The sequence below is a fragment of the Penicillium subrubescens genome (genome assembly GCF_028828155.1).
Source record: "Penicillium subrubescens strain IBT 31985 chromosome Unknown utg000002l_segment0_segment0, whole genome shotgun sequence".
Taxonomy (NCBI): domain Eukaryota; kingdom Fungi; phylum Ascomycota; class Eurotiomycetes; order Eurotiales; family Aspergillaceae; genus Penicillium; species Penicillium subrubescens.
Window position 1 is genome coordinate 4,733,628 of NW_026643152.1, and position 27,152 is coordinate 4,760,779.

Here is a 27,152-nt window from a genome sequence, read left to right on the forward strand (position 1 = left end):
GGATAGTGTTCGACAAGCCGCGCTGGCCTGCGTAATGGAGCCATGCTGAGTGATCAGCGACATCGATCGTTTTGCTCTCTTTATGGCGTTCTGCCCCGCGGCACAGGTGTAGGTCAATTCACACCAAAGCGATAGTCACACAATCGTGAAAAATGGACATCCCAGACACCCCCGATGACCGTCCTCACAAGACTGGATCGACGAGGTCTTACTCGCCAACTATTGTCCTTGACGAGGCGGCACTGGATGCCGAGATGCATTCAAAGGGCCTCAGTCAAGACCTCGACAACGAGCTGCATGGCGTAGACCAGAGTATTATCGACCACGTTCGACAGCTCAACATCAATAGTGACGAGCAGTAAGCAAGAAGACTGATTGTACAATCATTAAAGACAACAAAAGCCGGTCGCTAAGATTCGCAGTCCTCGCAGCGAGCTGTGTACCAAGCTCTCCAACAAGGCGCTACGCCGCAACTTTTATGTCAACGAACTCCCTCTCCTCCAAGCCACGAACCCGTACGACGGCTCTGAACAATTGAATCCCGTGAATGAGGAGGAGAATGAAGGCTCATACGACCTCGTTGCTCCGTACGAGGGGGATGTGGCCCCACTCCACACTCTCGAACGCCAGGCCGACACGATGTTCTCCTCTGAGCATATGTTGGCGATCCTCAGCAATCCGCGCTACTTGGCCCAATTCCGCGAATTCCTGGTCGCTGAGCGGCCGAGATCACTGCCGACCCTGGCATACTATTTGAATGCCTGCAAGGCACTAAAAGCAATTCAGTACGCCAATGCATTAGTGCGGCTTGCGGTAGATGTACCAATTGCCGGCATCGAGACGGCCAAGGAACCTGTAGGACCCACCACAAATTCCGCGCTTGAAGCTCGCGTGCAGCACGCACTGGATGCTCTCACAGCGGAGGAGTTGCCTGCATTTATCACATCAAATTGCATCAAAATCACTGGCAAAGTTGTGGAGGAGCGCATACGAGGAACGCTCCCGGACAAGTTCCAAGGCACAGCCGATGCGCTGGCAGAGGTATTTTGCTTGACAGATCCCTCTCGACCGGATAATCCTATCATCTTTGCGTCTGGGGGTGAGTAATTGTACCCCTCGCAGTAGATAGCCGCATCACTGAAGCTCACGATCCATTTCTAGAATTTCACCGCGCTACACAGTACGGCATGGACTACGTGCTTGGACGAAACTGTCGCTTTTTGCAAGGTCCCAAGACCAACCCAAACAGTGTACGACGCATTCGAGAGAGCATTGCAGAGGGTCGGCACCACTCAGAGATATTCCTCAACTAGTAAGGTCACGCGGGAAGCTCGACTGGGAAAATACTTGAAAAGCTGACCAAGAATGAATAGTCGCCGTGATGGCTCGCCCTTCATGAACCTTCTTCAATGTGCCCCACTTTGCGACAGTCAAGGCAAGATCCGATACTTCATCGGTGCCCAGATTGATGTATCTGGCTTGGCATTGGAAGGAGCGGAGATGGAGTCTTTACAGAACCTTACCGCAGAGGCAGAGGCTCCTGATAACGAATCCGTTCAGAAACCTCTGCCCAAAAAGACCGAATTTCAAGAACTAGGGGAGCTGTTTAGTACTCGCGAGTTGCAAAACGTGTATGATTATGGCGGCAACTTGTTTCATCCAGTTGTGGACAAATTGAACTCGACAAACAGTCGCCTGTGGCTACAAAGCCCCGAGCACGAGGGTGAACTCCGATTAAATGGAGTCCAGTCACCTGGCCCTACCCCTGGCGGGTCTTTGGCAGGTGTTTACAAACATGTATGTTTTCTCATTGACGCATGCCCGACTCATGTCTAATTCATTTGTTCGATAGTACCTTCTCGTTCGCCCTTACCCATCGCTCCGAATCCTCTTCACATCACCCTCGCTGCAGATTCCGGGCATACTGCAATCTTCATTCTTATCGCGCATTGGTGACTCAAACGAAAAGCGTGAGAGTATCCTACGGGCCATGATGGCTGGCCGAAGTGTCACGGCGCGAATCAAGTGGGTGAATCGCTTTAAGGATCGGGGTCGCCATCGTTGGATTCATTGCACGCCCTTGCTGGCCAATAATCGTGAGGTCGGTGTTTGGATGGTGGTGGTGATCGATGACCAAGAGGAGGACCTTGTCCGATGGAAAGGCAATTGGCCGAGTGCTTAAAGAGTGTCGGGCTTGTTTTATTATTTTTTACTTCTTGTATATATAGCATTAGGGACACTTTCTTCTTATATTGGCAACGCGAGAAATGACCATATTCCACGAGCCACTGAAGATAGGATGGATGTCGGAACTTTCGGGTACACTAAGTGTTCATTGATCGGGCTCTGGAAGCCTAAAATCGATTCTTGAGCAGCGCATTCTGAATGGAACAGCACGTCATGGCAAATAATATTCTCTAAAAACAATTAGGTGATGCGAACGGTAAACATGACGAAAGGTGAGGTCAATACATCGACAGGTACATATGGTCTTTCAAAAGAAGCAAGAGAACAACGCGCGTATATTGAGATTGGAGCAAAATGTAGAAAGGGATTAAGAAAAAGCAGCAAGTGTAAATATGAATGAAAGAAAATGAAGCAGACGCTGATGCTGGATAGGCGAAAACAATCACGCTTTAGATCCGAGTCAGGTATAAACAGGATGATGCTCTATGCTTCGTACTTGATCACGAAAGACGACTGCTTGGAACCATCGGAGTCGCTCATAAGTGCCTCGTGATCTTTAACCTTGGGGCTCTCAAAGATTCGTGCCACTTCTTCCAAAGATCTTCCCTGTGTCTCAGGGAAGAAGAAGTAGACCAGGCCAAGCACGATGACCAAACAGCCTACGTAGATACTAAAGTATCTCCATCGAAGCACTGAGAATGCCACCGGGTTCACATACTGATTGAAGAAGCAAGCCAGTGAGTCTGTTGTAAGTGTGACGGCAAGGCCTTTTGCACGAAGCTGGTAAGGCAAAATTTCCGCCGGATATGCGATGAAGAGCGGCATGTAGGCGAAATCGTAGGCCGCACAGAACAGGAACAGCATGGGAACGACTGCAATGCCTGCCTCTAGAATGTTCATCTCGGCGAACAGACCAGCCATGACTGTTGATGTCGTTAGAAAGATGAGCATGAGCGTTGTCGCGCATAGCCAAAGAACTCGTCGTCCGTATTTATCTGAGGTGCTAGCTCCCGTAACAGCAAACATCAAGTTCCAGAATTGGAGGCTAATATTGACGGCAGCTTGGTGTGTTGCATTAGTTATACCGACGGAGGCCAGAATAGGTGGTAGATAGTAGGAAGTGACACCTAGCCGTAGAAAATAAGGTTAGAGACGGGTGATCATCCCAGATGGAACTAGTGGAGGAAAAAAAAGTCATACCATTGCCAGTCCACTCCTGCATGAATCCCAAGAGAATGCAAATGGTAAGTCGGTGCATGTCGCCCTTTGATTTGAAGAAGGCACTCCATCTCGAGGCAGACTTTTGATCGGCTTCGGCATGAATACTGGCACAGATCTGATCGTATTCATCCTGAACCAGCTTGTCGTGCATGTCTCCATTTGCATGGTACCGTGTGAGCATAGCAAGTGCTTCTCCTTGCCTGTTTTTCGAAACAAGCCACCTTGGGCTCTCGGGAATAATTGTGAGTGCCACGAGTTGCATAGTCGGGTATAGTATTTGCAGTAGACACGGTACTCTCCAGGACCAGCTGTTGTCGATGGCCAAAGTAGAGAAAGCGATGGCAGCCGCAGTGATGGACCCACAAAACCAAACTGCGTTGTAGAGACCAGTAAGCGTTGGCCGCTGACTGGGGTGTGCTGTTTCGGCGATTAATAATGGTGCTGCAGTTTGGGAAAACCCAACGCCTGCGCCTGTCACAATTCGAGCACCGAAGAATACCCAATGATGCTTTACTGCAACTTGCACTATGGATGCCAGTATACAAAGTGTTGCTCCAATACTAACGCATCTTCGGCGGCCCAGTTTATCGGCGACATAGGAAGCTGGTACAAAGGAAAGGAAGGACCCAAGAGAAACGGAAGCAATAATGAGACCAGTTGAATTGGAGTCGAGGCCGCTTAGAAACTCGGTGACTGTTTCTCATGTGTTAGAATGCACCCATATCTGGATCCCTTGGAAGATGGAAGCTAACTCACACTCTGGGAGCACAAGCAAGCTATTGATCTGGCTGGCATTGTATCCTGACGTAGCAGATGCAGATAGCATCAAAAATATACCCAAATTCAGTCGTCGCAACCCATGGTCAACAGTAGAAGTTGGTGACATGATGTGGTCGAATAGCTAGCTGCTAAAAATTTAGGGAAGCTGCAGGTGTCAACCAAGCTCTATTTGATCTCGAAAGCTATGCGGACATTATCTTCGGATAATTGTTGGCTTCTAACATTCCTTATGACTTTACTTCCGCCGATACCTGCCGACTAGGGTCACGCCGGCCTTTTTAGTGGGTTGGAATGTAGGGAGAATTGCCCATGAGCGAATCATTTCGTGAGAGTGCACCGGAAGACCACTGTACTAAATAGTTTAAGTTTTCATATGCAAGGAAAAAGCTACCTCTCAGCTCTAATTCTGAATGGATAGCCCCCGGGGGGTTGGTGCTGATCAATTTTCCTAGCTCACAGAGGGGGAGCAGATGCACCCACGTTGAACTTGGTGACGCAATGCATAGTCCTTTGCCAAAGATCGGACCTTTTTATTTCTTGAAGTGAGGTCCGGTACGGTAGAGAGCATAGTCAAGGCACTGATCATCGCCAGGATGCTCTTTAGATTGTGCTTGATTTGCCAGCTTTCTTGAAGTTCCGCACTCTTGTACTTCGTCAGATCCAGTTTTCCCCATAGCTTCCACCAGAAGCTCCCCTATCTCTACTTTTAGCTTAGTAGTTCAAAGCGTGGATAATGTTCCGCATTCTTCTGCGCATATCGCTTATTTCTAAAATTTGACTGTTAGTTGAGGGTGGTTGTAACCGCCGCACCCGCCATACCGGTAACAAGGTCGCCAGTAATAAAGTAGCTCACTTTTCGTGCCCTTCGATAGTTGGATAAAGTGCAACGCATATAATTTGGAAGCAATTAAAGTCTTTCATATGCCAGATGGGATAATGATTGTTCTTTTGAAGCTGAAATAACCTGAAACGAGGTCATCACAATTTTCTCGATCTCACCAGAAATGGTGTTATAGAGGTGATACGCTTGCTTTTGAGAATTCAAGTTTGCTTTAATGAGACCTGGCTGTGATCTTTGATAAAGCAGATGGCTCAATCCATCTCGTAGAAGGCAGTGGATTGATTTTAATGCAATAGTGGATGCTATGTTTCCGTTATGCCGTTCCGCCGTTCAGCCGCAAATATATGTTTTGTGTCCACAGTGCCAGATTGCCTATCGGATCGAGGCGATGCTGAACAGCTTGCGCTGCAAGGCTTCCAAATATCCGAAGCACATTACTGGACCCACGTTGCCTTCATACTGATCTCTTCTGTCTATTATCGTCGCTCATGCCTAGGGTCACCTGAAATTTCATCAAGTGCTCTAGACCTACTCCGCTGTAGTCAGTTGATATTGATGTATATTTTTGCCTCGAATTTGCCCCTCAAGCCGCGTCCTTCTCAATATGCTTGTTCTATGCACTATGCAAGATCTTGAGTCACCCCATTTCTCGAAGTTAAAAGTAATTCCAAGCGCTCAAATGGTTCCATTTGACCCCTTTTCCTCGCTTCGAAACACAGCCCATCCGCTTATTTGCATGACCCAAGTTTGAAAGCAAGTAGCTCTCGCATTGCAGTCTTTAAACTTGGATGAGGCCAAAGAGTACCAAGTGTATAATAATTGTACTGTCGATCTTGGATATTGAAGATACCGGCCAGATTTGCTTGGCCGAGTGCCCCCTACTTCTGAGGGCATAGGGCATGTGAGGTCGAAATCGGACGAATGTTGTATTAATACCCTTTATCGTGCTCCAAAATAATAATTGAGCTCACTAACACATACGTTTTATCCTCACGGGGGAACTTGACTTGAAATCTTGCGCTTTCAACATTCCATCATAGGGCGCAGTCGTACTAAGTTCAGATCAATAGGGCAAGCTTCAAATTTATCGATCCTCACAGGCCACTTGACATCTGAGCTAATTAGTCGGATCCCTCATCCGAAGTCCCTACTGCTGGAATATGGCCACTGGCGATCTCACGTGTATAGGGCGTTTGATCTACCAATATTACGGAAGAGCGATCAGCTACGCAAGCTGGTGTGGACCTGTAGTACTTTTTCACAGTCACGCCTTCCTGCCCTACCTAGGGGCAGTCTCGATGGCACCTTCGTAAAGGGTGAGGAATGCGGATAGAACTTCCCGGTTTCCGTATTCAACTGTAGCTGGAAAAGCTCAGTACATTATGTGATATGAAATTTTTAGCAGTGCCCCTTATCTAGTGGGGTCTGTATAATGATTTGTGGTCGATATTTAGTGCTTTATTATGTATAGGGACCTGAGTCTTGCTACTGTAGATCCGGTTAGTTCTGCGGTTAACGACCCAATCCACCATCACGAACCTCTCCCCTCCGTTTGGGAATTGATAAGGACATCACAGTTTTTGAGTAACTACGCCACAACTTATTAGTTAGCTATGTTGTCAGTGAATCAGTTGTGTTGTGGTTACTAAATAAATATGGTGTCCTTACCGGTTCCCATCGTCCGTATAAATTGGGGTATTGCGAATTTTATTAGTAATCTCAATTTGGGAAGAATAATTTTCGCTAAATTTATTCGCGAGCGTAAATCTGGCGACTAATTATCCTGTTTTCATCGCCAGAGTTTCCCGCGGGCTGCCGACCGTGGGTTGTAGCTAGATAGCTGTCTCTCGTCTAGTTGTTGCCGCTGGTAGCTGTGCTATTGGCCGAAGAATAGTAGCCATGTCAACCACAGTTACGAGATGCTGTCTGTGTCCTCATACTCCCTATAGCTAACGCCAGTTTTAGCGGTGCCTGACCATAATTTTTGTGCAGGTGATCTCAACCAAGGAAATAAAACAAAGGTGGGTTTCTTTATAGAAGTAATTCAACCGGAGGGCCAAATCGGGCAAAGTAGGTCTCAAGAACGGAAAATCGATCAGCTTGTGCGGAAAGGCTCATTGTTTCCTTCCCACTGGCAATTTCGAAGCTCGCTGGACGAGGTAGGAACAACAGAATCCAGTGTGGTTCGCCATATAAACGTATTATGGGATTCTGTACTTCGATTTCAACTGGCAGTAAGTCGCTGAGAGTAAGTTGCATAATGAACAGTGCGTCAAGCACGTGACTAATAGTGGTAACTGGATAACTAATGGGGGAAACACCAATTAGTATGCATTTGAACAAGACTATCCATGAAGAGAAGAGTCGGGCCGAATATATAATTTTTATATACCATGATAGCGTATCAAAGGACTCTCTCAATCGGAGCTGCTGGATTATTTACTAATCATTTCAAGATTATATTTAGCTAATCATCCTCCTCAAATTTGGAAATCACAAGCTTTACGTGCTTCATCGCTAGAACTGATGCACTGAACCGAATCGGCGACTTTCTTAGCAATGGCCTACTTGCACGCGGGCCTGGTGATTCGGCGCTCAATTTCGAGTCCTCGGGGCTGTGACAGCCGTGGGAAATCCATGCTATAAAAATGCGGAGAAGCGGGGATAAGAGGATCGATTCATACTAACTGAAGATACATTTAAAAGCCTGACCGTGGTCAATATGACGGTGCAGAACGACTAGCATTCAACTCTTAAGCTTTGACTATCGCTTTTCGCTATCGCAACAAAATAATCTCACGATGGAGCTCCATGTCAAGTTTGAGAGCAATGGAGAAACCCTTGCTGGTGTCCTCTTCCGTCCTGATAATGCCCAGGGAAAGCTGCCCACGGTGGTCTGCGCGGGTGGGTGGTGCTATACAAAAGAAATTATCCTTCCACACATTGCGAGAATCGTCAATGATGGTGCAGTTCAAGTACTCGCTTTTGATTACGCCGGATTTGGAGAGAGTTCAGGCGCACGCCGCCAGCATCTTGATCCCTGGCAGCAAATCTCTGACTATCGCAACGCCTTGACATACATCGAAAGTCGAGACGATGTGGACCCTTTGCGACTGGGTTGCCTTGGAATTTCCTACAGCGGCGGCCTTGTGCTAATCCTGGCGGCTATCGACCCACGCATCAAGTCTGTCGTCAGCATCGTCCCTGTCGTTGATGGCTTCAACAACTTGCGTCGTGCACATGATGAACGGTGTTTCGCGGATCTTCAAGCGGGAATTCTGCAAGATCGAAGAGGTCGTGTGGCTGGCAAGGAAGGCAAGATCACCATGGCCTCTCAGACAAGGTATGAGGAGCTCTCGGTGTGGCCCTTCCCTCGAGTCAATGAAGTCTTCATGCAAGACAAAGAGAGCGAAGCCCCGTTACATGAGCACTGGAGCACCATGGAATCGGCTGAGTTGCTATTGAACTATTCGGTTTCGCCTTTCCTTTCACGCGTGATCAACACTAATGTTATGATGATTGTCGCGGAAGGCGATTATATCACGGCATGGGACTTGGAAGTGCAAGCATTCAACCAGATTAGGTCTCAAGCAAAGCAGCTCGAGATTCTGTCCGGCGTCAGTCATATGAGTTTGTACTCGGATCGTGCGGACACCAATATTGCGGCCGTGCGTGCCAAGGAGTGGTTCTCGTAGACATTCTAGGAGGTGTTGCAGTCCAGCGCAGCACTTTCAATGTGTACATGTGCATAGGACCCCGATACGGCCCGAATCGATTTGAGTTGTGGACCTGCCAGAGTCAGACCACCCTCTTGGCTTATTCCAACGCTCCTCGGTCTGGATTAAATGAGTTTGAATATAGACTTTTGCTCAAACGTTGAGATCCGAACTTGCCATCAAGGTTCTTGAAACAGGCGACCGTTCGGGGTAGCGCCGTGTTGCTGGCCACCTCACCAGAAAATTTACTACCATAAAGAAATAACGAGCTAAACATCTAGCATAACGTTTCTTGATAATAAGCTAAACAAAATTTACCAGCAATAATGAAATAGAAGACGCAAAGATTGTGTTAATCACCGGCGCCAACAGTAGTATTAGATTAGAGACAGCGAAGGCTCTGCTTCGGTCTGAACACAGCTATCGTATCATCATCGCGAGCATCGAGCTACACCTTGCAGAAACAGCTATAGAGACACTAAGATAATAATCCCAATCTAACAGTGTCCTTGAAGCTGCAGAGGTAGATGTCGAGGATGACGAGTTCATTTCCCAGTTGTTTCGGCATGTCTCAAGCAAATATTCCAAACTTGACATTTTAGTGAACAATGCAGGTATGTGGAAAAGGCCCTCCAAACATATTTCCTCCCTTCTGATAGGATCTTGAACAGGAGTCATATTCGATAGCCTATCTCTGATGGCCGCATGTCAGCGCGGCAAGCATGGAATCGAGCTTGGAACGTGAACGTTGTCGGTGCTCACATAATGACCTCAACTTTTCTTTCCCTGATTCGCAAATCCCATGATGGAAGGGTGATATTCATCACAAGCGGCCTGTATTCACTGACAATCACTCAGGATCTTTCTGATCCACGCAACCTCGAGGGATTCACGGTCTATCGATCAACCAAGTGTACCCTGAACATGTTGATGCTACAGTGGAGGTGGGAGCTCAAGTCCGATGGGATCAAAGTGTGGGCTGTTGCACCCCGGTTCATGGCCACCAATGTGGGTCATGACGAAGAGGGACGGAAAAAGCCGGGGGCGCAGAATCCCTCCGTCGCTGGAAGAGTCGCTGGAAAGACCATCTGTGGAGTGATTGAAGGGAAAAGTGACTTTGACATGGGCAAACTGGTTCGGGATTATGACTCTCTGATTCTTCCGTGGTTTAAATACCCTTTTCTCATCACATTATCATTCTTGAAAGCCAGACATCAAAGAGTGCAGTCGACACCTGTGTTACCTATCGTTCCTAAATGAAAGGCTTCGGCTAAAGCTTATAATCTGTTCAAAATCAATCAACATTTGTGTTATAGATCTGTGGTCCGTGATTCTCGATGCATACATGTAGGCAATCGTTATTCTGTGTCCTTATCATTGGCAACAATTTGTCTGACTTGCCCAGAAATCCAGCATCCCTCAATTTTGTCCTCCTGCAGTCTGAACTGAACCTGAATCTCAGATGGCTTTCCCATCCTCCATCCCTGTCTCACAAAAAGAGACTTGCTTGTATCAACTGACAGAATTCCATGTTCTAGGAGGCCAAAAGATAATGCCGCTGCTGCCACACCAGTCGCCGGATCCTCGGCGTAACCGGCAGATTTAGGGAATTGCCGTGCCTCAACGATTTGGTCGTCCGCATTGGTAACGGCATAAGGATAGAAACCCGTAGAGTTAATCTTCTCACATATCTCACCAACTGACTGAGAATCAGGGCTCAGCTTGTTGAGAACATCTCGACCTTTCAAAGGAATCAATGTTTTTGTTCGAGAAGTGCAAGCATTCCGGATCTTGAAGCCTGGCGCAAGGTCATCCAAAGTGATATCCAAACAGGACATAATTTCGAGTGCATGCGCATGGGCAATATCTTCCACAGAGCCAGCGGGCTGAGACACAAAAATTCGTGGTCCAAGCTCTTCACGATCGACTCGCGCTTCGACTATCCCGGACTTGGTCGAGATAGAGACACTTTCTGTCGGCGGTAGTAGCCCGAGCTTGTTCATAATCCAGACAGCGCCGACTGTTGCATGGCCGCACATTTCCATTTCGTGGTTCGGCACCCAATATCTCATTGAGAAGTCGGATTGAGGTTTATCGCCAGTATTTCGAGATAGAACGAACCCACACTCATGGCCGCTCTCTTTGGTAAGGGATTGCATCTGCTCTGAGCTCATCTCGTCGGCGTGGAGGAAGATGGTGGTTGGATTGCCCCCATCTTCGGCATCGAGAGAGTATGGGAATACTGATAGATTGTAGGCATTGGGAGGCTTCATTAGAGATGCTGTATTTTCTCTATATATTGTGACTCAAGGGTGAGATGTTAGGATTGAGATGCGATTGAGGTAGTTAGTAGTTAACTGCGGGGAATGATGTGAGTCAGGAGGTCTTGGCGTCGAGGTCAAGCTTTAAAATAGTGAAGTCTTTCTCGCAACATCCAAATCACCTCATCTCAGACTATGAAAAGTTCATGCTATGTGAACTGATTGTCTTGAAATTCTCTCTGCTCTCGTTCTCTTGGTCATTACATCCACATCATGACCTGTCTCCCAACTCTCAAGGTTGGATTTTTCTATAAACAGCATTCATCGTTATCTCCTGACTGAACTAAAATCTTGTCCTACACTTTCCTCTGACCTATACTTGGGCTTGTAATCAATGATCGTCGGACAAAGAATCAAGGTGTTTACCTTGAAAAGTTTATTGATGAGAATCCGATCGAACGAGACCATTCATGGCAATGCTCTGCTCGGGTTCATGATGGCCACTGCTGATAAATATGTTCAACATGTCTATCGGTCCCTTGGGCCCTCAAATCCCCCTTTCAGGCAGTATTGATCTCTAAGTTCACGATTCACGTCGCCCACCAAGCCCCTTCTTTAATTCGGGGAGGTAGAAGGTCTCTCTCAGATCAAAACAAACCGGCAACCAGCTGAACTTGAATTTTAGCACGCTCTGGGGTACTTTGGAAACACAAGGCTCGCCGCTTCACTCCATTCCATTGCAGAGGTGGAAGACACCTGAAATGACTCGTCATTTCGTACGTCAAAATAAGGCCCGGGAGGCCTGAAAGTCTCAATACCTTGCGGGGCAAGACCGCACCTCGTATTCATGCATTTAGCATAGGTCAGCGCTAAATGGAGCCGTTAGGCCGTGGGGGCTAGAAAGGGGATCTTCACGGAGATTGAATACGAGACTATGATTGACGATCTCAGAACTGGATCTGAATTTTATTTTATCGTCTTCTGAGGATCTCGGGTGCGTAGGGCGCCGCTTGAGGCCCTTTTTCACCGCAGGCAGCGCGGACATTTCAATTTCGCCCAAGAGATTGTAGTTCTCAAGGGTGGCATTCGATGTTAAGGAACGTGAAAGAGTATTCATAGATGCTTCTGAAATATATAGATTGTCATGGTTGGGTAAATCGTAAACTATTGCACATGATTAGGTAGGAGGAAGGAAAAATGTATGTACATGGCTCCCGAAGACTTATTTCTGAATGTCAATCGAGAGTTTGGGCACCGAGAACGTAACGTTCTTGTCTGAAGAGAACGCCTCAGTACCGAATTGGAAGATACCCATATAGTCCGAGTTAGACGGGTAGATGTCGCCCGTCAATGTGTAGAGATCGGTGATGAGGGGGTAAATATCGCCGGTGAATTCCTCGGTTGTTTCGGTAGCAACCCATGACAGAACGTTCTGCTTAGCCGAGTTTGTTCCAGTGTAGAGTGAACTGCAACCAAGGAAATTAGTACAAGGATACCACAATCTCCGTTTCCAGGCGGTAGTTCTGTTACTCACAAGGTTGTCCCATTTAACGTCTTTGTCGTCACAGCGCCGGCGGAGAGACCAATGGGTTGAGCGGCAGAACCGAAATCAGCAAACCAGACCATGACTTCGTATTTGGCGAGCGTGCTGTTTCCTGCATTGGTTTTGTCGGAGTCAAAGAACATATCGATAGCAACGTTGGTTTGGAGGTTGTCTGCGGTGAGGGTGGATTCAACGGTGGATGAGGCGACGGTGTTGCCTATGCCATAGGTCCAGTGGAGGTCGAGGTCCACCTTGGTCATCTTGTCCAGCTCAATGGGGAGGACATTGTCCACCATAATATTAGGGAAGGCATGCACAGGCTGGGTCGAAGGGCCGGGATCGAATTGCCAAGTCACAGAGAAGCCTGGTGCAGTTTGTTTGGTCGCGTAGGTTTCATTGTTGTAAGTCGTGACCTTGGGGAAGCACAGTTCATTAGTTGCGAGCTCAAGTACATAGCCAAAAAGATCCATGAGATACTCACATTCATGCATAGCGCTCCCGAAGTTGTATCTGTGACTCCCCACTGGTTGGGATTGACTATAAGAGTTGTTAGTTTCGAATCCGACCAGAGTAGAAATAGACCGGCCTAAAAACAAGCTGCTGCACCCGCTATTGCGCGACTATGCGACTGTTGCAAGGTGACATTCAGGGCGAACTTACGAGTATAGAGCTGGCCGTCCGATGGTGGTGAGATACCATAGGAACTCTGGCAATACTGAGTGTTTGTGACGCCGTTATTCGTCGTAGAGCCACTGCCGCCTGAACCGCCGCCAGTGCTATCGCCGCCAGAGCCTGAACCGGTATTGGAATTGCCGTCGCTGGTGAAGAGTGGTGGTTGACCGGTCGCTGATCGGTGTGCATCAATACCTAGCAATGTGCCGACCGAGCCTCCGATCGGGATTGCCAAAAGACCGGTGTTGACGAGTAGTCGCAACGCCATTGTGTTGCAAATCTTGTCGAGCGAGTGTAAGAAGAGCAAGAATAGTCTTAAGATAAGAACGCCGCCCACAGAAACGAGTATCGAGATAGCGGAGGATAAAGAAATATGCCAATGTATAACCAAGTATAGCGAAAGACAAAGAGTATGGAGAAGATGGGGGAGGAATGCCGACTAGGGTATGGTGAAGATGCAGTTCTCAACTACGGAGGCAAGCCAAATCACAATTCACCAAAGTCACCAAAGTCACTTGAAAGTCACCGAGACGAGAAACACACCCGACCGGTTATCAGACGAGTCCAGCGAGTCCAGCTCCAAAGGTCCAAGGCCGGGCGCGAACGACGCCAATCGGCCCAATGGCGCTACAAACCAGCGATCGAGTGGCCCGAGGCCCTTCCGCACACGGTTTAGCGGCAGGTACTACGGTCGGATCAGACGCTTGTGCCTGATAAGTGGACAACAAATGTGGACAAAATGAGCAAAGTGGAACGCCACCCTGCATCTTGCCCCCCTGCATAGTGTGACCCTAATGTCCTCCTAACGTAGTGGGGAGGAGGAGTCTTGGAGTCTTGGAGTTTAGAAGGTGACCAGTCAGATGCGACTGACCGTTCGGTCTCAAGGTGCTGATGCGCGCAAAGATTAGCCAAGTAAAAGTCTAAGCTGATACTATGCATAACTAACGACTTGAAAACAAAGGAAGCATTATTACATTACAGATTACACTGTTAGCTTCGGCGTATGTCCGGGAGAATAATAATAAATGTCTTCAGTGCGAACAGACGATGGAGCCTTACGGAGACATCAGTCGCAAGCCCTAACGAAACACTACCAATAAGACTCACTTGCCACCATGTGAAAAACATGGAAATCAATCCTCCCCGGGGCCCTCGGCTCTCCCCAACAGGAACAGTTTTCTAAATTTAAAATGCGTGGTGGTGGGTCGAAAGGGGAAAAAAACTCTTTACAATTACACACAAAAGAAAATCTCTTTCCTTTTTTCCCCAATTTGTCCCTTGTTTTAGTTTTGTTAGTTTACCGTTTCCATCCATTAGGCAGTGAACATGACCCCATAGTTGGCAACCAGGGACCAACCATAGTCCAACGACATAAAAATGAATTATCGTGAATGGCCGGACAATGATGACGCAAGCGGAAGTGGCTGGCGACACAGAAGTCAATCAAAACAGGACGAGAATTTATCTACGATCCATTCATGATTCAAACCCATTCAATCTGTCCAGTACTCCATAGTTACATTCAAACAATGATTATGTACATCCAGTTCCCCATAGATTATCCTATCGCGGATTCGCGGGTGGAAGTGTAAGGTGGGATTCTATTTATACGCTTGGCGCGGGTGACGGAACGCCATTCGGAGCAAATCGCACTCATCACACTCTCACACTCTCTCCACCGGCAACCTTCGGACGGTATGATGTATGATGTATGAATGGAATTCCCGTACGGAGAAGGGTTTTCCGCACTGGAGATCTCCGAAACTTTTGTAATGTCCAGGGTTTCGCCGATTGGCTGAGAAGCCACAAGCCATCACTTTCCCCCCAAACCGGATGGGCTGGATGGGCTGGATGGGCTGGGCTGGATAACCAATTTCGAACGAGCCAGTCACGACCCTTCAGACCTGAGACCAGATCGTCTTCGATGGGGCCTCCCGATAAGCCTCGCACACGCGTAGTACTTCCATAAAGCATAGACAGCCTTTGTCCTTGGTACCTCTCAGTACTTCCCCTTCGGACATGCAGTAGTTTATTGGCTAAGCCTCGCTGGTTCTCCTCCCATCCACTCTTCATTATTCGTTCTCGACAGACTTTCTTCTTTTCATACTACCTTGTTCAACTTACCTGTTCTTCGACCTTCCCAGCTTGCAGCTCTTTGGGCTGATCACACTCGTTTGAAAACGTCTTGAGGCTGGATTGCCAAATCCTATACTCAATTCCTCCCTCCTCCTTCTACCTACTGTCTACAACTTCTTATCTTCTTTTTTTCTCTTCATTTATTCCGTCTCTTATCTATTTGCCCTATCTCTTTGTTCGAGTCACGGTTCGCACACAATCTTCTCACGCGACCGCTGCCTAGTGTCTCAAGATGAGCGGACACTATGGCGGGCAACCCTATGCCGCTCAGTATAACGAGCAGTATGTCACCAACCCGTATACTCACCAGGAACCAGAGGAAATGGTCGAGTTAAATAGCCCTCGGGCGTATCGCAGCCCTGGAGGCGTCGACCAGCAAGAAGCCAACTTCGACTTTCACTTTCAAGAACATCCTTCTCCTAGGCCAGCTGTGATTCCGTATAGGCCGGGTTTGGGACACAACCCGCCAGACTATACTTCTTCGCCGGGTCTTTTCCCCACTCCTCGCACATCATATGGTCCCGATTCGTTTGCCAATACACCTTACGAGTCTCGCTCGGCTTCTCCTACCTTGGTAAGCTTTGATCCAGTTTGGTTTCTGCACGATATAAGAGCATTCTGTCTAACGGGGTCTTTAACAACATATAGTACCACCATTCTCAGGTCCAGAGCTCCGCCAGTCTCGGTCGTACTCCTCTCGTGACCACTCCGGCCTCACCGGGATACGCAAAGGACTGGGTTCAGTCGGGATCCATCGCTCGTATCAGTGATCGCGATGATATCGATACCTGGAAAGGCTGGAAGCGAATTGTGTTCAAGTTCACCCCGTTCCTGACCTTTGCCAATACCGGACTTTACTTGTTCTATCTGGGTCTGCGAATCTACTGTATCGTCTCGGCACAGAATGCTGCGGGCGTCAGCTATGCCGGAGCATGGGTGTTCGTCGCCATTGAAATTGCCGTTATGATTCCTTCTCTCATGCACAACTGCTGGACTATGATGGCTATGAAGAAGCGAGGCCGGCCTAAGTTGCGGTTGACTGGCAACGACTGCCCGACGGTCGATGTATTCATCACCTGCTGTGGCGAAGAAGACGAGGTCGTCCTTGATACTGTCCGTGGTGCAATCGATCAGGATTATCCCTTTGACCGATTCCGCGTGATTGTCCTCGACGATGGCAGGTCCGCGTCCCTGGAGGATTCTGTCAACAACCTGGCAATCACCCACCCGAATTTGTACTACATGGCCCGCGAGAAAATCCCAGGCAAACCTCACCACTTCAAGGCCGGTAACCTCAACTATGGTTTGGATCAGACACTGGCATTGCCCGGTGGAGCCGGCCAGTTCATGGCCGCTCTGGACGCAGACATGGTAAGTCAAAACAAATCTACCACTCCCAGCCCCTAACAGAACGCGAATCCTCGCGCAAGGGCTAGCTCCAGCCCATGTGTTTTCTTAATCTAACGCGCGCCGCAGATCCCCGAACAACAGTGGCTCCGTGCCGTGGTCCCACACCTGCTCGCCGATCCCAAGATGGCCCTTGCTTGCCCTCCCCAGCTTTTCTACAACACCCCTGCGTCAGACCCTCTTGCGCAAAGTCTGGATTTCTTTGTGCATGTAATTGAGCCGATCAAGGACGCGCTCGGTGTCGCCTGGTGTACCGGTTCCGGCTATGTTGTTCGACGCGAGGCTCTCGATCAAATTGGCAATTTCCCCCTGGGCTCGTTGGCCGAGGATGTCGCGACTTCGACTCTGATGCTTGGTAAGGGATGGAAGACCGCGTACATCCACGAGCCGTTGCAGTTTGGAACCGTGCCTGAGGATTATGGTGGTCACTTGAAGCAGCGTACTCGCTGGGCTATCGGCACTGTGGACACGGCCTTCAAGTTGAAGTTCTGTCTGTGGGGTGACGCAGTCCGTAAGATGACGATTGCTCAGCGGTTCTCTGGTTTCTTGTATGCCACGCTGAGCTTGTATACTCTTCTGCTTACTGCGTCGCTCTTTGCTATTCCCGTGATCCTGTTGTGGGGTAAGCAGCTTGTTGCCTACGCGAACCAGGACCAGCTACACTGGTTGATCTGGGCTTGTTTCGCGTCGACGCTCGCCAATCGCCTGTGCGAATTCGCATTGTTCATTCCTGCTGGCTACCACACCGGCCAGCGTGGATCTCGCTATCAACTCTGGATGTCCCCATACATCGCCCTCTGCATCGTCCGCTCATTCATGCTCCCCTCCTGGCTCGGCGGCCAAGCCCAGGCCTTCAAGCCAACCGGATCGCTCGGCTCCGCCCTGAACGAGCGCGACCCCAAGCTGCGAAAGAACCTATTCGTTCGTCTCCGCGTGATCCTATTCAATTTCATGGCCCTCTTCCACTTTGCCTTCGTCTACGTGACGCTTGTCGCAGTCGTCATCTCCACATACCGCTGTTTCGCCGTGGAGAACAGCTTCAAGGGAGTTGTCATTTGCTTGATCACCCACGCCTTCTGGCCTCCTCTGACTTTCCTTTTCCTGTGCACTTCGCTGTGGACTCCGGTTTCGTACGCGATTGATCCGCCATCGATGCCGGAGCGCGAGGAACTCTTGACGCGTGATCCCAAGACAGGCGTCGCTCACCCGACCAAGAAGAGCAAGAAGATTGCATTTGGTGGCCAAGCTGCCTGGTTTGAACTGGAGTACACGGTTGCCACTGCTGCTACTATTCTGATTTTTGTTTACTCTTTCTTCTTTTAGATGTTAGCGTATACATAATGCATTACGAGTCAATACGCTCACTATTTCTACGAAAAAGGTCCATGTCTCAAGATAGAAGTTCGCCAGCTATAGAAAGAACGCAAAGACGTATGGAATACACAACACTCCACGACGAGACCGGTCTATGTGTCCAGATGATCGAGTGAGGAGACGAACCAAATACGGTCGAACCCTATGCCTCGGTGTGCCTTTACACAAATTCAGACAACTCAGACCGCAACATGCAGTCCGAACGAACGATTGTGCTGGAGTCTTGGCGATGCTTGTTCGGACAAGGTCTCCCTAACCTGTTGCCAAGGATTCGGGCAGCGAACACGTCCGGGCGCTCAGAGCGCACCACGTCAACAAACCTTTTTTAAAAAGCAAGTTGCAGAGCTAATGCGATACTATCACATATGATTGCAATTTTTTGTCACGAAAAATATCACTAGTTCTATATTCTTTCTGCGGCAACAGTTCACCTGGTTTCAACCAATCAAGCCATTAATTTGCAAGGAGATTTTATCCTTCTCGATTGATTCCTAGGATTAGAGATTCACATTGCCTACAACCCTGATGAAGATCTGCCTCCTCCTCAACAAAACACCTAATAATCCTCTTTCGATCTAGCTCCTCTATGCCAGGCACTGTCGCAGCGTAATGGATCGGTGGCCTGCCTTCGTAGTCTCTACGAGACATGTCACCCCCGAGCTCGGAAATCAGCTTGATCACATCTACCGATGCCCATTGCGTTACGGCAAGATGAGCAAAGGTTTGACCCTTAATGTTAACTGCATTGAGGTCACACCCGGAGTTGACAAGCAATTTGATAGTCGATGTGCACTCAGTTCCAGCGGTAGCTAACGAACCCGCATAACAATGAAGCGGCGTATTTCCGTCCCTATTGCCTGAGCCTACTACTGCCCTATCCATTGGTGATATTGTTCCGAGTATATGCCTAATAACAGGGTCAGACCCCAGTTCTTTCGCAGCAGTATGGAGAACAGTGTTCCCTCCAACATCTCGGATCCGCCAATCGACACCGTGATCTAAGAGATATTTCATCAATCTGATCTTAGCGTCATCGCGGGATTCGCCATCGCCAAAATCGCAGAGTAGATGGAGTAGAGTTCGCCCCCTCTCATCTTGCGCATTGATATCGGCCCCCGCGGAGACGACATAGGCGATGGTATCATTCACATCTTGGTCCGGCACATGATCTCCATAATACGTGCACGCCTCTAGCAATTTGTTGCCAGCTGCGGTGAGGTCAAGGTCAACCTTTCCCTCTTTATAGAGGTCACAAAGCACGCGGACTGTTCCGGGATAAGCTTCGCGGATACAGGTCTCAAATCCTTCCTGAATATAACCGTTCGATGCCCAGAATGCTGGTGCGTCATGGATTCCTGCCATCAGGATAACTAGCTCCGGACATCGGCCCAGCACGGCTATATCAAACGGTGTTTGAGGCTCTCTGTAGCCAGGGTCATTTTGTACTAACGGATTGGCTCTAAAATCGAGGAGCAGCTGGACCATCTCTGTGCCCCATGTCCTGACTGCGGAATGTAGGAGTGTATCTCCGTTGTCATAGAACCTCGATACCTTCTCTGGAATCCAGGTTCTAGGAACCTTTTGAGAGAAGCAATTGGCTCGTTGATTTCGTAGCCGCGGGGATCCGATTTCATTGCATCAAGCAGGATCTTGCTAACCCCGACGCGTTTCTGTAGAATAGCCGAAATCAAGGGTGGGTGGCCATAATTATTGGTAGCGAATACGTCTGCCCCGTTGGCGACAAGAATACCAACTAAACGTTCGTATCCTCGGCGACTTGCATAATGCAATGCTGTGTGCCCATCAGGCGGACAATGAGATATATCTCCTCCAGCAGACCGAATAGCCGAAATCACTTTTTCGACGACGGTTTGTGAGGTATTTGCATGCACATAAGCCAGGATAGGTCTCCCACTGGCTAGACCCAAGACATCCGCGCCAGCATCAATGAGCTTCGCGGCCATTGCCTCTTTACCCTTCTCCAGTGCCATATGCAGAGGTGTCTCGTCATTCTGGTCTTTCAGGGAGACATCAGCACCCTTTACCAGAAGAATATTCAGCAGCGCTATGTTGCCAGCCGCTGCGACAAAGTGGAGGATAGATCGGCCCTTAGTAGTCCGTGCGGCAAGCAGTTTCTCCGAGTTAGCATCGAAATAAGCGAGGATGAATTGCGACCGTAATCTTGCAATGCGAACGCTGGCTTTTGGAGCGACGGAATTCAAGAAGAGCCTATCGTATAAAGGCCGGGTCCCGATCCGAGCGAATAATGTTGATGTGCGGATGAGACTTGCAAGGTCTGATACGGGGAGATGTTGACAGATCTCGGAAAGGATTTCTGAAGGGAGCGATGAGAGGGTTTCTGGCATTGTTCCAGACTGTTCAAACAAAAGGTATTGTCAAACATGCAGCCGAGCTAAAAGCACCGCGAACACATTAACTTCATTGATTTTCAAGGACCCGAGCTCGCCAGAACGCGTGACATGCAATCGCAGGATTCGATGAATTACTTGTTTATTACAATACGTCCTAAACAAGATTAGCGTATTTCTTATGTGTTTTTAGGGAACCCAGTCAAATGAGTGAGCGGTCAAACTGAATTCAAGAACTACTTTGCAGTACACATGGCTTTGATTTGATTATACACGATTGCACTTGCCTATCACGCAAAATGTCACTAGTTCCATATTTTTTGCGGCCAGAATTCACCTGGCCTCGACCAATGAAGCTACCAGTCTCCAAAACAACTCCAAAAATACCGACTCTACCTGGCCGGCTGCGACGATGTGTATGGGACCCCGTACCCCAGGCTTTATTCTACGTATCTAGATGGTATTGTACCTGCTTTGACATATTTGTCGTTGTCAACGTCCTACAATTGCCCTTTGGACTTGTCTTGAAGAAGCCATTTCAATGCAAATGGCGCGAGCGGCTGGGATGCCCGTTCTAAAGGTGCTATCTTGCGGAGAACACCCTGATGCACCCTATAATCGCTTTTTCTCAATATCGATGACACGACTGCCCGGCGTCACACTTGGAAACTCGAATGACAGCTTAATTGTCGAATCGGAGGAACCATGGCTCTTTCAGTTGAAATAATGCATTAACGCTATGCGCCAATGGACTCCGCCTAATCCCAAGGGGATTTACTCAGTAATTGGTACAGCTTTAAGAAGTACACGGGTACCTGACCACATAATGGGTCCTTTCGGTGATGAGAATGAACTGCACGATTTTCTCATGGGTCTAGCATCGGGGCACGGCTTTGATACGACTGCGGAATACATCAAAGCTTTGGCACAAGCAAATGAAATTCAAAAGTGTCCTCACAAATCACTTTCACCCATGGCGATTTGAAGGCTCACAATATCCTCGTGGGAGACGATGGACATCTGTCTGGATTTCTCGACCGGGAGTCCACCAGGTGGTATCCTGAGTACTGGGATTTCACTACTGCAATGAGGTTTGGGAGAGATAGTTGGTGGTTTCAAGTAGCATCGTGGCTGGGGGTGATCAGTACAGCAAAGAGTTATTGTGTGATATTGCCCTCAATTCTCTGACAGTGGACTCATACATTGCTTTTTGAACAGAGTTTCATAACACTGGAGCGGTAATATGAAAGTGTTCCTCACGTATAGACTAGACTGCCCATGGCACTATACTTATTGATTAGGAAATTTACTGAGACTAAATACATAGTCATTTCGCTCATTCGATTGTTTCTTTCTTTCCCTCCGGCCGAGACGACCATGCTTCACTCATCTTCATCCCCTGTCCTCTGCCTCTTCTTTTTAGGCTCCTCACCTCCCCCATTCTCGCCAAACAGCTTCCTCCACGACCCATCCAAAACCTGTTCATCATTGCCATGCAATCCAACATCATACGCATTCTTCATACTATCCAGACAAATCTGCCTCCTCTTATCAAAATCAAACATCGGCTTTGGATACGACTGGCCACCCGCAGCACTGTCGTCATTCGTAACCCTACACCCCCACTTTTTCTGATCGGCGATCGGCGCCTTCCAAGGCTCGTAGATGAACTTTTTATCGAACTTGGCTAGTTCAGGTACATAGCGACGAATAAAGTCGCCATTGGGATCCCACTTCTTCCCGAACGCTATGGGCGAGTAGCAGCGGTAGAATTGGGCGAAGAATGCTGTGCAGGAAAGCCACATCCAATTCCCCGCATTTGCGGATGTCTCGTCTATTTTTGGATCATTTAGTATGCGAAATGAATCCGCGACAGTGAAAGAACTTGAGCAAGGGGAGTGGCGAGGAAAGGTAGGCTTACGGTCAATTAGCAGTTCCTCAAACACCTCAGCACCACGTTCCCAGCTGACGTAGCACCCACCGCGAGTCAGGAAACATGCAACGCTATGCCGACCCAGATGGTGGATCCAGCCTTCTGATCTGAGCTGGCGCATCAGAGCGTCAATCCAGGGAAATCCTGTTCGACCCGTTTTCCACCGTTGGAACCACTCCTCAGCCTCGGGGGAGTCGACTTCATAGTCGCGCTCGGGCAGCGCCTCCCCATCTTTCTCAGCGGGCCGGTGTGGTTTTGATTGCAAGTGCCAGTCAATGAAGCGGACAATTTTGTTACCGTGTACACGCGCGTAGGGAGCGCCGACCGCCGCTTGCGCTGCAAAGTACATATCGCGGAAGAGCAGCTGGCCGGGCAGGTTTACCGGGACAAAGGCGTTGGGTTGATTTGCTTTTCTGCGCTTGGTCATGACATCTTGCACGTCCCACCAGTATTTTCGAACGGAGAGGGAGCCGAAGTGTAAGTAAGGAGAGAGGAGGGTGGTAGCTTGAGGCTCGAATGCTGCCGGAGAAGTCTTGGGCTTCTCGAATGTGCCAATGTATTCCTCGTTGGAAATGTGGTCCGCCAGCATCTTTAGTGCCACAGACTCGCCACCACGGTGTGGAGTTGTTGCTAGAGCTGGGTCGATACCGATTTCCTCCATGGTCGGTACGCCAAAGTCATTATTCGGCCCCATGATTTGCGAGTATTGCTTGTCTTTGCTCCCGCGGTGATCTGCGTTCAAGTCGGGCGTCGGATTTGCAAACTCGTGCTCGATATCACTTAGATCCATCTTGTCCTTGGCCCAAGCATCAGGAACACTCTTGGGTGTCTCGACTGGCCTATCTGGCTGTCCCCGGTTGATCTTCTCGGCAGCCTTTTCAGTTTGGGCCATGCTCATAGTCGGTTTGCCTCCATTTTTCCGGACCAAATCATCAGGATCAAATAGGGTTCGACCCATTCTCACGACAACCTCGACGCCTGCTTCTTCAGCTAGTCGAACAATAGCTTCGTCGCGCTCGCGAGCATAAGGGTCGGTATCCTTCTCGAAGACGAGGTGGGTGATTCCCCATTTTTTCCATAGCTTGGGTAGAACTGTCTGTGGAGCCTCACGGACAAGCCAAAGTTTTTGTTTTGGGTTGAGTTTTGTGTATGACTTCGATAGGTCGCTCTGACATTCCAAAAGGAATCTCCATCTGTTAGGCCCGACTCGGGCTCTGTAGACGTAGTGGGGATCCCACGTCCAAACAGGGATGAAGACTGATGGCTCCAAAGCCAGTGCAGCGTGCAGAGCCGGTGAATCATGAAGTCGAAGGTCAGTTCGATGCCAGTATAAGACGACAATGTTGGAGGCAGAGCCTGACTTCATGTCGATGAGTCTGTCGTCTGCAAGGTCGTAGTCTGCAGTTTGAGGGTTCGTGACAGAGGTGATCGCGAGTCAATTGGTGATCTGGAACTGAATAATTCGAAAATTACCCCGCGATAGAGAAAAAAAATTAAGTATAATGTCCATCGGCGATTTTCGATCTCCAGAATGCATGACGTCAATCTCGATAGATCTCATGCAAACTTTCAGCCTATCGCCCCACAATTTCTACGATCGAGGAAGTAACGGTATACAAGACTCGTGAATGCAAGCGCCCGAGGATTAAAAGACTCAATGAGGATTCTTTCAGTGTCAGGGCATGAGCTCTTCAAAAGCAAGTCTGTCAGCCTTGTTAACACGCATCGGATGAGTCTGATAATCGACCATTTTAGATTGCCAACCTCAAGGTATCGCCTTCATCTCAGATCGTACCTGAAGACTGAGCTCAGAATTCACACAGAATATCATTATACCGACCTTTTTATAGCTCCGATGGCGACGGGGGTTTCGATTGCAATACTCGCGTGGAGATTGAGTTCACGGGGGCAATCGCGCCAACTCCTGTCAGCGGATAAAATCTCCGCGATGTGCTCCACTAAAGCATCGCCTGTCCGATTCTGGCGATCTAGCCAGCGATGTCGTCGGTATTCGTAGCAAGGTGCATTCGTAGCAAGGCCACGCCTAGGTGCGAAGCTTAGCAGACGAGTGTTATGTTATTGAGACATATCAACGAAAGTTGCCGTCAGATTAAACTTAGGATCAGCGACCTAGGCGTTCACAGACGGGACCTTTTGGACTGCCTTCACGCAACCCCCGCCCAGTGTCCTCGCATGAGTCTTGAATAGCCTCGTTAGCGTCGGACTCTTAGTCAATCTTCTCATGCAATATGTTTGTAATGTACTAATCTCTAGATTCATTATGTCATTATATCATTGTTATCGACGACAACGACCTAGGCTAATCGTAACTTAAAGTACTTAAGTTGATAAGATGATTGATAAGATGAAGGTGGATCAAATACTTTTACTTTTTCTTCCTAATTTCCCCCTTCCTCACTGTTATAATATCTTGGCAATTGTTGAACTTTCCAAGTCGAAGTAAGCCATGTCGAGTATCTTCGTAGCACTTGGAACCTCTTGCCAGTACCTCCGACATGCTATATGAACATTATACGGGTCCTGCTCGCCCCATCGAATAAGTAAACTTCTCTGATTCGAGGAAACAAGGTGACATTGTCTATGCTTCAACCCCAACGCCCACTAAACCTTGATGGTATAGTCCACGCGGGCTGATTTGAGACCCCGGCGTGTTCCGGGGCCCCACTCCACCACGATAGGAAACCACGCGGCGGGGGTCTGGGGCTGACGAAAGAAAAAAAAGTTTTTAGGGTCCCCGCTGTTTCTGACTCCTCAGCACACGACAAAGTGAACTCTCATCGACCTGTTTCAAGACAACAGGGCGTTCGGTGTTCGCGTGGAGAAGATGGCCTCTGATATGGAAGTCATGGAGGCCGGGTCCTTAGCCCGGGGCAAATTGCGCATCGTCGCCATTATGACTGCGCTTTCTGTAAGAAAATCTCCGAAGTTATTGGCTATTGGTCCATGCTTTTTCTAATACAAGGTACACAATTATAGCTGGCTATGCTTATTGCCGCATTAGACCAGACTATTCTAGCGACTGCTATTCCAACTATTGCGGCAAAGTTACACTCTGCTGCGGGTTACACGTGGATTGGTGGTGCTTATTTGCTTGCGAACGCGGCTGGTGCTTGTATCTGGGCAAAGCTCTCCGATATTTGGGGCCGTAAATTGATTTTGTTGATTGCCGTGGCGTGGTTTTTTATTAGTTCGATTGTCTGCGCTGTTGCTGTGAATATGGAAATGTTGATTGCCGGTCGTGCGTTGCAGGTGAGTCAAATGATCGTTCATCAGTGGCCTCGAATAAAGCATGCTAAACAGTGGATATAGGGCGTCGCCGGAGGTGGTTTACTACAGCTCATCACAATCATCATCTCCGATCTCTTCAGTGTTCGGTATGACACATCCTTCTCAGCTCATTCTTCGAACCAAACTAACACATCTACAGGCAACGCAGCTTGTACCTTGGCCTGATGGAGTTTATGTGGGCCTTTGCTGGTGGAATTGGCCCCCTTCTCGGCGGCGCATTCTCCCAATATGTTACCTGGAGATGGAACTTTTGGATCAACGTCCCCGTCTCCGGGGTGACATTCGTCCTACTGCTATTCTTCTTGGATGTACACAATCCTAAGACCAAAATTATGGACGGTGTCAAAGCCATTGACTGGTTTGGCAGCGTCTCCATTCTGGGTCTCACATTGATGCTTCTTCTTGGGCTTGATTTTGGTGGAGAGACCTTCGCCTGGAGCTCCTCTCAGGTCATTTGTTTGATTGTCTTTGGATCCTTCTGCTCCCTACTGTTCATCTACAGCGAGAAGAGACTGGCCAAGTATCCGCTGATGCCTCTCAACATCTTTTCCCAACTGTCCAACATTGCCACGTTGGCAGTGGCCTTTGCGCATGGATTCGTGAGTCGACCTGTTACGATCGTTATGAAACACAGCTAATACGCCCCCCAGGTATTCATTGCTGGCGAATACTACATGCCGCTCTACTTGCAGTCGGTTAAAGAAGCATCTCCCATGCGCTCAGGAGTTCTCATTCTTCCCCTCCCCCTCGCCGAAGCCTTCTCCGGCATTGCAACTGGCGCAATCATCCACAAAACCGGCCGGTATCTGGAACTCATCTGGGGTGGCCTAATTCTCATGGTTATCGGAAACGGCTTATACATCCACCTCGGCGTGGACTCCTCCCTAGGCGAGATCGTCGGCTACCAACTAATCAGCGGTATCGGCGCGGGTTTCCTCTTCCAAACACCCATCATCGCCATCCAAGCCATGGTCTCACAGGATGAAACAGCAACCGCGACCGCTACTCTCGGTTTCATCCGTAACATGGCCACCGCTTCATCAATCGTTATCGGCGGTGTCGTCTTCCAGAACAGCATGGGCAAGATGAAACCTAGTCTTTTGGCGACGGGCATGTCTGAGTCCCTGGCAGATCAGATGACTGGTAACTCGGCGGCCGCGAATATCGAGTATATCAGTCAGATCGATGACGCGGCGCAGCTCTTGGCTGTGAAGGAGGCTTTTGCGTGGAGTTTGAGGAATATGTGGATTTTGTATACTTGCATGTCTGCTGTTGGTCTTTTGTTTTCGGCGTTTATTTTGAAGGCTCGCTTGAATAAGGAGCATGTGGAGACGGTGACTGGGCTGAATCAGGAGAAGAGGGCTGTTGTGCAGGAAGTGCAGCCTGTTGAGGAGTGAGCGTGA

At 48.7% G+C, this 27,152-nt stretch overlaps 11 protein-coding genes across 11 annotated transcripts; 6 read left to right on the forward strand and 5 right to left on the reverse strand.

Annotated features, from left to right (window-relative positions):
* Positions 1–152: 152 nt before the first annotated feature.
* On the forward strand, positions 153–2,182 carry N7473_003084 (PAS-associated C-terminal; the record flags this gene model as incomplete). The annotated part of the gene is made up of 5 exons (XM_057149024.1): positions 153–358; positions 423–1,099; positions 1,162–1,312; positions 1,374–1,797; positions 1,853–2,182. 5 exons carry the CDS (start codon positions 153–155, stop codon positions 2,180–2,182), a joined length of 1,788 nt encoding a protein of 595 aa, XP_057012678.1.
* A 488-nt stretch (positions 2,183–2,670) lies between these two features.
* Positions 2,671–4,294, reverse strand: N7473_003085 (uncharacterized protein; the record flags this gene model as incomplete). Its single annotated transcript, XM_057149025.1, has 3 exons — positions 2,671–3,314; positions 3,388–4,101; positions 4,165–4,294. 3 exons carry the CDS (start codon positions 4,292–4,294, stop codon positions 2,671–2,673), a joined length of 1,488 nt encoding a protein of 495 aa, XP_057012679.1.
* A 3,536-nt stretch (positions 4,295–7,830) lies between these two features.
* On the forward strand, positions 7,831–8,724 carry N7473_003086 (alpha/beta hydrolase; the record flags this gene model as incomplete). Its single annotated transcript, XM_057149026.1, has 1 exon — positions 7,831–8,724. The coding sequence occupies one exon, from the start codon at positions 7,831–7,833 to the stop codon at positions 8,722–8,724; it is 894 nt and encodes a 297-aa protein (XP_057012680.1).
* Positions 8,725–9,353: 629 nt separating this feature from the next.
* N7473_003087 (Short-chain dehydrogenase/reductase) lies at positions 9,354–10,005 on the forward strand (the record flags this gene model as incomplete). Its single annotated transcript, XM_057149027.1, has 2 exons — positions 9,354–9,359; positions 9,433–10,005. The coding sequence occupies 2 exons, from the start codon at positions 9,354–9,356 to the stop codon at positions 10,003–10,005; spliced, it is 579 nt and encodes a 192-aa protein (XP_057012681.1).
* A 98-nt stretch (positions 10,006–10,103) lies between these two features.
* Positions 10,104–11,018, reverse strand: N7473_003088 (PhzF family phenazine biosynthesis protein; the record flags this gene model as incomplete). Its single annotated transcript, XM_057149028.1, has 1 exon — positions 10,104–11,018. The coding sequence occupies one exon, from the start codon at positions 11,016–11,018 to the stop codon at positions 10,104–10,106; it is 915 nt and encodes a 304-aa protein (XP_057012682.1).
* A 1,210-nt stretch (positions 11,019–12,228) lies between these two features.
* N7473_003089 (glycoside hydrolase family 12 protein) lies at positions 12,229–13,489 on the reverse strand (the record flags this gene model as incomplete). Its single annotated transcript, XM_057149029.1, has 4 exons — positions 12,229–12,472; positions 12,541–12,962; positions 13,031–13,086; positions 13,210–13,489. 4 exons carry the CDS (start codon positions 13,487–13,489, stop codon positions 12,229–12,231), a joined length of 1,002 nt encoding a protein of 333 aa, XP_057012683.1.
* A 144-nt stretch (positions 13,490–13,633) lies between these two features.
* N7473_003090 (uncharacterized protein) lies at positions 13,634–13,897 on the forward strand (the record flags this gene model as incomplete). Its single annotated transcript, XM_057149030.1, has 1 exon — positions 13,634–13,897. One exon carries the CDS (start codon positions 13,634–13,636, stop codon positions 13,895–13,897), a length of 264 nt encoding a protein of 87 aa, XP_057012684.1.
* Positions 13,898–15,589: 1,692 nt separating this feature from the next.
* N7473_003091 (glycosyltransferase family 2 protein) lies at positions 15,590–18,087 on the forward strand (the record flags this gene model as incomplete). Its single annotated transcript, XM_057149031.1, has 3 exons — positions 15,590–15,931; positions 16,006–16,728; positions 16,834–18,087. The coding sequence occupies 3 exons, from the start codon at positions 15,590–15,592 to the stop codon at positions 18,085–18,087; spliced, it is 2,319 nt and encodes a 772-aa protein (XP_057012685.1).
* A 925-nt stretch (positions 18,088–19,012) lies between these two features.
* Positions 19,013–20,504, reverse strand: N7473_003092 (uncharacterized protein; the record flags this gene model as incomplete). The annotated part of the gene is made up of 3 exons (XM_057149032.1): positions 19,013–19,045; positions 19,108–19,597; positions 19,690–20,504. 3 exons carry the CDS (start codon positions 20,502–20,504, stop codon positions 19,013–19,015), a joined length of 1,338 nt encoding a protein of 445 aa, XP_057012686.1.
* A 1,385-nt stretch (positions 20,505–21,889) lies between these two features.
* N7473_003093 (uncharacterized protein) lies at positions 21,890–23,806 on the reverse strand (the record flags this gene model as incomplete). The annotated part of the gene is made up of 2 exons (XM_057149033.1): positions 21,890–22,341; positions 22,429–23,806. 2 exons carry the CDS (start codon positions 23,804–23,806, stop codon positions 21,890–21,892), a joined length of 1,830 nt encoding a protein of 609 aa, XP_057012687.1.
* Positions 23,807–25,285: 1,479 nt separating this feature from the next.
* N7473_003094 (MDR family MFS transporter) lies at positions 25,286–27,146 on the forward strand (the record flags this gene model as incomplete). Its single annotated transcript, XM_057149034.1, has 5 exons — positions 25,286–25,369; positions 25,438–25,710; positions 25,771–25,835; positions 25,889–26,348; positions 26,400–27,146. The coding sequence occupies 5 exons, from the start codon at positions 25,286–25,288 to the stop codon at positions 27,144–27,146; spliced, it is 1,629 nt and encodes a 542-aa protein (XP_057012688.1).
* Between the last annotated feature and the right edge of the window lie 6 nt (positions 27,147–27,152).